This window comes from Hyposmocoma kahamanoa, unplaced genomic scaffold (assembly GCF_003589595.1).
Source record: "Hyposmocoma kahamanoa isolate Upper Pololo Valley unplaced genomic scaffold, ASM358959v1 218, whole genome shotgun sequence".
Taxonomy (NCBI): Eukaryota; Metazoa; Arthropoda; class Insecta; order Lepidoptera; family Cosmopterigidae; genus Hyposmocoma; species Hyposmocoma kahamanoa.
Window position 1 is genome coordinate 400,236 of NW_020653739.1, and position 10,753 is coordinate 410,988.

Genomic DNA, 10,753 nt, shown 5'->3' on the forward strand with positions numbered 1-10,753 from the left:
TCATAAAAATGAATGAAATTGATCAAACATTTTTTAGTGCTAATCCACTCAGATTCATGAAGGGATCATTTCATTGTATGGGACGATACAATCGGGACAGCCGAAGTTAGTTAAATTTCATAAAACATTTTTCCTGCAAAATTAATAATTTAGAATAGTTTTTTTTAATGCTAATAGACTCAGTTTCTTATAAATATGATTTCATTGAATGGCAAGAAAAAATCGGGACAGCGGTAGTTGGTCAAAGTTTATAAAGTTACTTTCATACAAAATGAATAACATTTTATTAAATTTGACCAACTTCTGCTGTCCGGATTATTTTCTTTCAATACAATAAAATCATTATAATAAGAAACTGAGTCTATCAGTATTAAAAAAAGTCAATTTTAATGATTTTGTTTTAATCTGAAGACAAAATTGCTTATTAAACGAGATAAAAATTGAAATACGCATAGTAATTTCCATCATGGTTTTTAGTAAGGCAACATCGACCGTTAGTGAGGTCAGTGTCATTCCAATGACATTATATTGAAACTCAACTGCCATTCCATTCCATTCCATTGCAATTATTGTCTCAGTGAAGTCTCAATAGAATTACTATAACCAAGTATCAAGAAATTAGCATACTCGGGGACCGGTTAACTGGTTTCACACTGGGACATTCCCTGTACAATGAGTACCAGAGCTACAGAATACACTCCGTGCACTACGCAGAACGCTCTGACCAGAAATAATTTAGGGTTAATTTTCAGAAAACGAACCCGGGATCTCCTGAACCAGCGCCCACTGTACCAACCGATGGATCACTGGTGGTAGACATTTACATATAACTTTGTTATCGTCCACGTATAAAACTTTAAAATAGACTAATTTGGCAACACCACGATTTAGGTTTAAATATATTTATCGTTAAATTGAATATGTATTTAAATTAATAACAAAATTAATAGCAACATTTTATAATTTTCATTAAAAGGCGACTTCAAATTTGTATAAGATGCAAAGTTTTTCTATTTTTAAATTACTTACTTTTCAACTTTCTGCTAAATTTGCAATAAATAGAAACAAACCTGTTAAAATTTGTACAAGTAAAATACATTTAAAACATTTTTGTACATATTTCTTCAAAACAATCTACGGCAATCCGGATGTAGTTCATTTTGTGTATGGATTCAGAAAAATTGTCTATTGTTTGTCCAACAACCGTATCTCCCGCAAAGGTAGGTCCTTTATACTATTCTTTCTATTACAAGCTTAATCAAGCGCGCCGCTGCCGAAGCGCCACAGCATTACCGTGTCAAACCAAAACACTACAAGGCAATACAGTGTTTTGTAATTTCATAACAACAAGAATGTTGCGACTGTTATCAAGGTAAAATAAATTTATTTGCTTTTCAATAAAAATAGCTTATTTTTCAAAGTAAAATTGTAATGGCTAGCTAGATTTCTTAAATTCATAAGTTAAATGTGTCTTTTTATGTTATTAACATAAAAATGTACAAAAAACCGAAAAATCCTTTACGCGGATCTTTCTCAAAATGCTGTTTTTTTATTACAGCGTTTCGGTTTGACACGGCAGAGCAGTGCTTCTACGAGCGTTAACTTCGAGTTTTTAAAAACTTATTTCATGACATTGGATTGAAGTTTTTCAGTAATGAATACAATGTTGCCAAATTTTTTTAACTTTTTACCGAAATTCAGGAAAGTTAGAGAACAAAATTTGAGCTTCATACACTGAACGCGGCGTTGCGCGTAAAAATTGACAATTTCAATAGCCTTTAGATTAAACTCTTAAACAAAATATATGAAAAAATATATTAAATCCCGTGGCGTTGCCATCGTTTTCTTTATGATTATATTCATTTCTTCTTTTTCATTTGTTTGGCTTTCTTTTTTTCCTCCCTTTTGTGTTCCTTCTCCTTTATCGATTTGTATAGTTTGTAGCCGAAGAATACTGAAACAAATAATTTTATATTAGATTTTATTTTCATCGCAGTGAGCACATATAGTGGATTTCTACTGAAGGTTGACAAATTGACTTTGAAAATTGTAAAGAAGTTTACACAGGTGACACGAAAAATGGCGTCTAAAATGCGACACTGTCGCCACGTTTTCAGAATCTAATTTTTTTTTCAGTTTATTTTATTTTTTCAGATTATGGACTTTTTTGTGATGCACACGAACCTCCCCTCAAGAAATATCAAATAAATATATAAATAAAAAATAAAAGAAGACCATGGATTCAGGCATTCAGTCAAAATATTAGAAGAAATAAACATACAATCAGTGTCTAAGAATAAATTGTGAGCTATCATAAATTAATACTTTAGTAGCAGTAGAGCTCCATGTGAAAGAGTTCGTCCAGGAAAGTACTGCCATCTTACGTATTTCGGCCGCCAAGCGGTAAAGTAAGCATTGCTACGTTCCAGTTTTGAGGGGTAAGAGGTGCCTGGTGAAATTACAGGCTTATGGAAGTTGTCAACTTATGTTTCAGGGTGACGGGCGCAGTGGCAGTACCCCTCGGATCTTTGCGATTTAAATCTCTGAACGGCACTGCAACTGATATGGACAGGCGTGTTTCTTACCACCAGGCGTACCAGACTTGTTCGTTCCGTCAGCATCATAAAAGACTTGATGATAAAAATGGATAACAAACAAACATGGCAGATGTTCATACGTATCTGCAGTAAATGGCGAAAATCCTTCTGAACAACCGTTATATTTTCAATTGTAGAACGTCCTTCACCTACCGAAGAGCAGAACCAAAATCAAGGCCCCAGCAGCCAAGAATGCCAACTGGTACATAACCGCCTCCCCTATTGCGTTCTGCAACTCGTCAAGATTCAAATCCGTTTGATCCAACTTCATAGCAACCTTGCTAGATAATAACCCTTTCATTTGCGATACGAAATTGACTTTATCTTCATCTGACATTGCGTTATATTTTTCTAAAACTCCTTGGAGTTTCTCGCGAATTTCCTCAGATTCCTCGTCTTCGGGAGACGTGGCGACAATTTTCTGCAAGATGCCGACAATATCGACATTTTCTACTGTTTGTTTTAATTGTTGCTTGATTGCGTCTCCGATGCTCGCGCCTAAATTCGGTGCTGCGTCGTCCGCCATTTTGGTTTTCTGATTTGGCGGGAAATATATAGGTTAGAACTTTAATATTTTAGAATAAAGTATTGTTTCTTGTTTTTTTGGACGTTTGTGATTTTTGCCTATCAATATGAACTTCGTCTTCAAGTAAGCAAAGTTTTTGCATTTACAAAACAACTTTGCCTTTGCCTGAGTTTAAGGAAGAAATTAAATTAAACTTTGAATTTACTTCGTAATTTGTCGCCTAAACTTAATTTAGTAACAGTAGAGGTCATTGTCGAGGACGTACAAAGAATTACTGTCTTCTTTTTTGTGCTGTCGAACATTACTGGGCAATGTGAGCATTACTGCGTTCCGGTTTTGAAGAAGGGTATTGGTGAAATCAGGCACATGGGTTTTATCAACTAGCGTCGATTGCGACTACTGCTATGGACAGACGTGTCGCTTAGGCGTGTCGCTCGCCACCAGGCGCACGACTAGTTCGTCCCGTCGTTTGGTATTATAAAAAAGCTCGCCATTTTTGCTAAGTCGCTGTTCGTTTTATAAATAAATCTCAACCTTAAACTTATTATTTGGTTCATTCGACGAAATGGATCCTGTGTGTCAGTAGACTTAAAAGAGAATTAAAACATATCTAGGTAAGTAGTATTTATGTCAATAATTAATTTAAATTATCCACTTATCTAATGATCACAATCTAAATTCCATCGTATTTTAATCTATTACATTGTCAGTTGATGATGATTTAAAAAATATACCACTACGAAAATGTTGGCTAACAATTCGTTTTCGGGTTATGACAATAATTTATAGTATATATTTTTTATTTATTTATTTAAACACTTTATTGTACCACAAAGTAACTTACAAATTTTCAGAAACAATTTAAATATTTGTGTACAAAGGCGAGCTTATCCCATAAAGAGATTTCTTCCAACTATATATATTTATTATTTATTTATATACTTGTATTGACAAGACAACGGGATTGTCAATAGGACGTCAATTAAAGAATTCTGTCTTTTGCACACATAGGTAGGTACTAGGGCCCGGGATTCTCGGTCTCGAAAATTTCGAGGCTCGACTAAAGTTTTTGACATTTTCGAGACTCGTGACTCATGTTTTCAGTCTCGGGAATTTCGCGAATTTCGAGGTTTAAGTCACGTAATTAAAAAATGTACTAAATCAACAGTAAAGTTATTTTTTGTAAAATGATGCTTAGTATAATCTGTGGATATTGAAGAACGATAATAATAAAATTAGGTTCTCTGTATCTGAAACTATAGTAATTTATAATATATATATAAAACGTCCTTCGTTTCTTACGTGCCCACTATCAAAATAGAAAAAAACACCCTTTATACGTACATATTCATTTTATAATTTGAGTGTTAAAAACTTCATTAAAGTATAATAATATTTTGACCGCCTAAATGATTAGTAGGAAATATGGAAATCTACTTTTGCAGTAGTCTCTTAGGTCTCGTTTGTCCCGGGGTTCTTCTCGATTTCTTTCCCGGAGTCGCTAACATGATTCGATACTGAACTGAAAACCCTAATAGTTACCATCTGAGTGCTTATTATTCATAAATCGCACCCCTCACGGAAGAACGGCGTAAGTGGAGTTACGTCAAAAATTTTTTATTGTTCCATTACATACAGAAACATATAACCCACATCCTCTCCAACTCTTGTAACTTAGTAGCCCAGTGGACTTGTGTTGTTCTGGTACTCATAGTAGAAGAAATTCCCTAGTTTGAGACCAGATAACAAAGGTGGTTATTTGGCATACATTATTATTATCATTAAGATTTCTATACTACCTCAGCTCGAATTTAAATCTTACTCGTACTAATACGGTTCATTTTGCTTTATTTATTTAATTTTTTACAAACGAAACCAAAGCCGTTTGAAAAATGTATACCGTATATTATTATACTCTTGTTCTGTTTAGTTCAGTTGATATTAAAAAAATCATTGGTATATGTAAAATACCTATTGAATACAGTGGTTTTCTTGTAAAATTCCGAGATAAGTTTGTGTTTTTATTCTATAGTGAAAATTTTTAGGAATAGTGTTTTCAGAAAGTATTTTACCAAAGTGATTTATTGAGCACTTTCACTGTTATGCGAAATCAACCAAAGCCATTTGAGGTAGCTCTTAACTTTTTCAAAACAAAATGTAATGCGTCCAATTCTTTCATAAAGTGACGCACACTTTACGCCCTTTTCTGATCCTTGTAGGCATTGACTTACAATTATATGGACGTCGGGTCCGCGCTAAAAAGTGTCCGCACTTGTAAGGCGCTAAAATCGTATACAGAGCGCCAAACTCAGCTTTAGTCTTCATTTGTTCGACTGACAGCGCGATACTGCGATGACATTACAATTTAAATTTCGAATAGGTTGATTTGGGACATTTTTTTCGTGGTTTTTGTATTAGACCCGTCGTCCATTTATTTGTAAGTTAATGCTTGTAGGCAAGAGACTACAGCCTTCGACTTGCTACATCAACACGGTATATAGTCCTAGTAAAACAGTACTTCGAAATTTAGACTCCATTTCAAACTATGCAAAGAACAAATTCAGAGAGGTAAACGTTAAAAGTTACCCCAATTGAAAGAGTTTAATGTTCCACAGAACAATATTCAGTAATTCTGTTAGAGTCCATTTAGTTACATCCGTAATAAATTATAGCTGACCAAAACGGGCAAAAATCACAAAACACGAAAAAATATTAATAAAAAAAAACAAGAACCAATTGCTCAAAAATGGTGGACTTGAGAAAAAACAATCGGAAAATTAAAAAAAAAACCGAATGGATCTTATGCGAATAATGTGATTATTTTTATTTATACATATTATTTAGTTATCAATTTCTAAAGGAGAATATAAATTTATTAGTGTCATTCAGAAATTTTTTGAGCTTTCTGATCGTATTTTGTCACACCCACAATTTTGAGTTACAACAGTATTCTGTTTCATGTACAATGTACTAATTAATTGAAAACTCACCGTCTTTCGTGAAACTTTATCATAAACTAAATAGAAATCACTAGAGGACATAGATTTATCGTATTAATGCAATCGTATTTGAGGACTTATCACGTATTATCATGGCGATAGGAATTGCGTAAATAAGTAAAGAACGATAATCGTTTGAGAATTAAACTAAAGTTTAGAGAATTTGCGTACTACGACTGATTTGCATTATTTCCGAATCCGAGAAATGACGGTCCGAAATGTCATAGGGATCATTTTATCCCTAGGTATACAAACGATGTCCCTATTTTCTCGGAATCTTTTTTTTATTACATCAAGTGACGGGACAAACAAGTCGTGTGCCTGATGGTTAGCTACACGCCTGTCCATAACAGTTGCAGTGCCACTCAGTGCTCTAAATCGCAAAGATCTGAGGAGCTACTACTGTGCCCGTCACCTTAAGACATGTTGACAAGTCCCATGTGCCTGTAATTTCACCAGCACCCGTACCCTTGAAAACCGGAACACGGTAATGCTGTTATATACATTACTGCTCGGCGGCACAAATAGGTAAGGTGGCAGTACTTCCCTGGACGAACTCTTTCACAAGGACCCCTACTTCGCCTCGGACTTAGTGCGCAAGTGACATCCGAAGTGTATGAGTTTTCTATATACAAAACATCCGTTTTCTAATTATTACGACCTTTGTGGTCGCGTGGCTTGCACACCGGTTTTCATGGTGTAGCCATCTCCGAGGTCCCAGCAGCTTGATTTTGATTGCCTCTCCAGATCGGAAACTTCGTCTTTTCCGAGTCGAGGCGCATAATTGCGATTCACAACTGACAGATCGGAAACTTTTGACATTTCTAATCGGAACCAAAGTTGATTTAACTCACAAATCAGAAAGATATAGTAGGAATCAGGTTCATCTTCTCGCTCGGAAACCCATCTGATTTCGAGACTACCCGATCGGATCGATTCCGGTTTGAATCAAAATCAGGACATTGGTTCGATCCCGGCCGGGGCAATATAGAAACTGACTTTTGTATGTTGTCTCGGGTCTGGATGTTTGTGGTACCGTTGTTGTTTCCGATTTCCATACCACAAGTGCTTTAGTTACTTACTTTGGAATCAAAGCAACGTATGTGATGTTAAATGGAGAGTTATGATACCAAGGGGTGGGACGAAGATCTCAGGAGCACTGTCACTGTGCCCGTTACCTTGAAACATAAGTTGAAAAGCAATTACACCAGCACCCATAGGACGCGTGTACACGCTAAGAACTTCGAAGTCTCTGCTACAGAAAAGATGAGAATGGTCTTATACACGACAAGAACTTTGTCGGATCTAGCCACGAAAACATGTCGTGTCTGTGGCGGGCGAGAAAATGATGAGTATGTACACGATACAAACGCTTTCGGACAGACGTCTGTAGGGTGTAATGTGACGTAATGTGTCATTGCATTACGAGTCTTCCAGGTAGCTGTCGTTTTACTACCGACTGTGGGAAGAAATATGTTGTTCCATATGTTGACTACTAAGCAACACCCGTCAACGCGCGTAAACGCGTTTACTGACAACGCACCTCACCCCGCCCAATACAATAGCGGCAGAGTGCGTCGTGTCGGGGGTAGACAAGATTTTTTTCTTGTCCGTTACACTGTTACAGTTCGTGTGTAGAAACATCGACCCGGCGACTTTTCTTACCCTTCAAAAACGAAATGAAGTAATGCTCACATTATTGCTTGGCGGCAGCATGGCAGTACTTCCTTGGACAAACTCTTTCAAAGGACAAAAGATAATTAAAAGGAAAGAAGTTAGCCTCAATCTCGCAAACAGGTGCTGGTTCGTATCCAACCGGATCGAAGGGATTATCCTTTGTGTTTGTTAGATCTTTTTATCAATAACAACAAAGTTGTGGAGAAATTTCACAAAAAATAATTGAATGTTATGGTAGTAACCATTGACTTACAATTATATGGACGTCGGGTCCGCGCTAAAAAGTGTCCGCACTTGTAAGGCGCTAAAATCGTATACAGAGCGCGACACTCCGCTTTAGTCTTCATTTGTTCTACTGACAGCGCGATACTGCGATGACATTACAATTTAAATTTCGAGTAGGTTGACTTGGGACATTTTTTTCGTGGTTTTTGTATTAGACCCGTCGTCCATTTATTTGTAAGTCAATGGTAGTAACACATTGTGATATTCAAATAAACTTCATACTATAATTATTAAAGCGACACCTCTAGTCAGCCGCCGGTAGCTGTAAAGGGACCTGGCTGAGTGACGAAAAACTTTCATAGATTGCTCACAGATGGCGCTGAGGCAAAAAGTCGTTAAAAACCAAAAACGAAGATCTGCAACAAGCACATTCATAAGGTGTTCTGGTTCGTTTCGTAGCTCAGTTGGAAGAGCGTCGGCTAGGAATTCTGAAGACGCAGGTTCGAATCCAGCCGGATTGAAGGAAATTTTCTTAGTATTCAATCTTGCTATTAATAAAATTAGGCAAATACAATTTTTTGCAATACTGTAGCTTTGCACATCCTGCTCTTAACATGTTTACTCTCCGCGAGATATCGCTGTTATATATTTTGCATGGTAACAATACATAACGAAAAACACTCTGAAATCTCTGCGCTCTGAAATGGCCTTGACACTTGCCCGTAAACACTAACGTCGAAAGAACAACCTAGAAATTGCGAACGTAGCAGAGTACGCGAGCTGCGTATAGATGTCTGACAGCGAGCCAGTCCTAATTACGAAAATTTCCATCTGTTTCAAGACTACATAATATCACGGCATTACAATACCTACAGTAGTGCAAACGCCTTTGATGTTCAGCCGTACCGCTGCCCGTGTTGGTACTTGCGCTGTCGGACGCAGGACAAGGGTTGTCACAAAATAGAAAAAGAAATTGCGATTATTATTTCAACGTAGTCGTTAATTAACAACCATTATTACTTATCAAAACTGTGAAGCCGTGGGAGCCTAAAAGTTTGTCCTTCCCCCTCTCATGTAGAGGCCGTAGGTTTGAATCCGGGCTCGCACCTATGAACTTCTCAGAACTTATGTGTGACATTTAATTTGAAATTTACCACGAGCTTTTCGGTAAAGGAAAATATAATGACGAATCGTACAGGTCGAAAAAGGTTTACAAGCCTCGAAAAACGTGTGAAGGCACGAACTATTGGGCTAGTGTGGCGGACCAAGATCTAAACTCTCGCCTGCGAGGAGATTCGTGCCAGCAGTGGGCAACGTATAAATGGGTTGATGAATATAATATGCATACAACGATTTTCGTAAAACTCGCTGAACCCATTCAAAAATATTTTAAAACACGCCCACGTCAAGCCTAAGCGCTCGATCCGGCAACGTAAGCGTGTATGCAGGTTGCGTCCTGCGCCGCCTGACTCCCATAGCGTAGCCTGCCGTTGATCTGCGCAAGCACATTCGTTGTGCAAGTGTATGGTTTGTAAAAATGTGATGGAGCTATAAAAAATGTTGTAAGAATAGTTCCTTTTGATAGGAACTGCAGTTTCTATCGATAAGTAGAACCGAGTTTTTCGATTATTATTATAAGTACTTATATAGTGTATTATCTCTTTATTTACGCTGTTGAAGACGACGTGTCGATATATATATTGTACCAAGTTTATCAGGGTTATATAACACGATATGACCTACATAATCGAAGAAAATTGATATTCACAGTGTTTTTTTAAGTATAAAGATAAGATTTTTCATATGGCCTTACAATTAAACGAAATATTTATTTTTAATTGAAACGCAACGATCAATCTTTTATTGACCGACTTCAAAAAAAGGAGAAGGTTCTCAATTGGACTATTTTTGTATGTGTATGTTACGCGACTTCGATGATGCTTTTTTGATGGTATTAGTCCCATTCAAAATTGAAGAAAATATTCCACCTCTAAGGGTGGCTAATCAGGGGATGAATCTGGTTTATTGAATTTCACTCACTTTCCGTTAACCGATTTCAATAAAACTTGGCAAATAGATGTAATTCCACAGTTTTGAGAGCGGTTTTTTTTATAATTATGATATCTCTGTGAGATACAATACCAAAGAAAATAGAAAGCTTCTTCATTTATACAGATTCAGTAAGGACGTATAATTTTGATGTTTTTTATTTCAAATAAATAAAATCAGCGCCCGCTGATGTCAAGGTCAAAAAATCAGCACACGCTGATGCGTAATAAACCTGCATCAGCAACAACCCTGATGCAATGATATTTGTACACATAAAGCCTATTAAAGTATTTTATTGTTCTGTTTTACGGTTTATTGTTGTTCTCTTGTAAGGTCACCTAAGGCAATATTACAGGGAAAAAAACTGACTTTTTATATTTCATCTTCTTCTTAGTGTGCCGCTTCTCTACGAAGGTTGGCAACCATCATGGCTATTCTCATTTTTGAAGCTGCCGCACGCAAGGTGAACCCATTGTCACAGATTCTTCAACCACGGGGTTTTACTTCTGCCACGACTACGCTTTCCTTGTATTTTTCCCTGCATTATCAGTTGAAGAATTCGGTATTAATTCCACACTAAAGAGGAATTAATTAATTTCCACACTAAAGATATCCACCGACCATTTACACAATAATCAGTGATAGGAATAGCATAGCATTTTCTGACGCTTGTGAATAGG

General features: G+C 36.6%; 1 protein-coding gene across 1 annotated transcript; it reads right to left on the minus strand.

Moving 5' to 3' along the window:
- Window positions 1–381: 381 nt before the first annotated feature.
- On the minus strand, window positions 382–3,123 carry LOC113227838. The gene is made up of 2 exons (XM_026460880.1): window positions 2,751–3,123; window positions 382–1,954 (listed from the first exon to the last, which is right to left on the minus strand). Exons 1-2 carry the CDS (start codon window positions 3,121–3,123, stop codon window positions 1,860–1,862), a joined length of 468 nt encoding a protein of 155 aa, XP_026316665.1. The 3' UTR covers window positions 382–1,859.
- Between the last annotated feature and the right edge of the window lie 7,630 nt (window positions 3,124–10,753).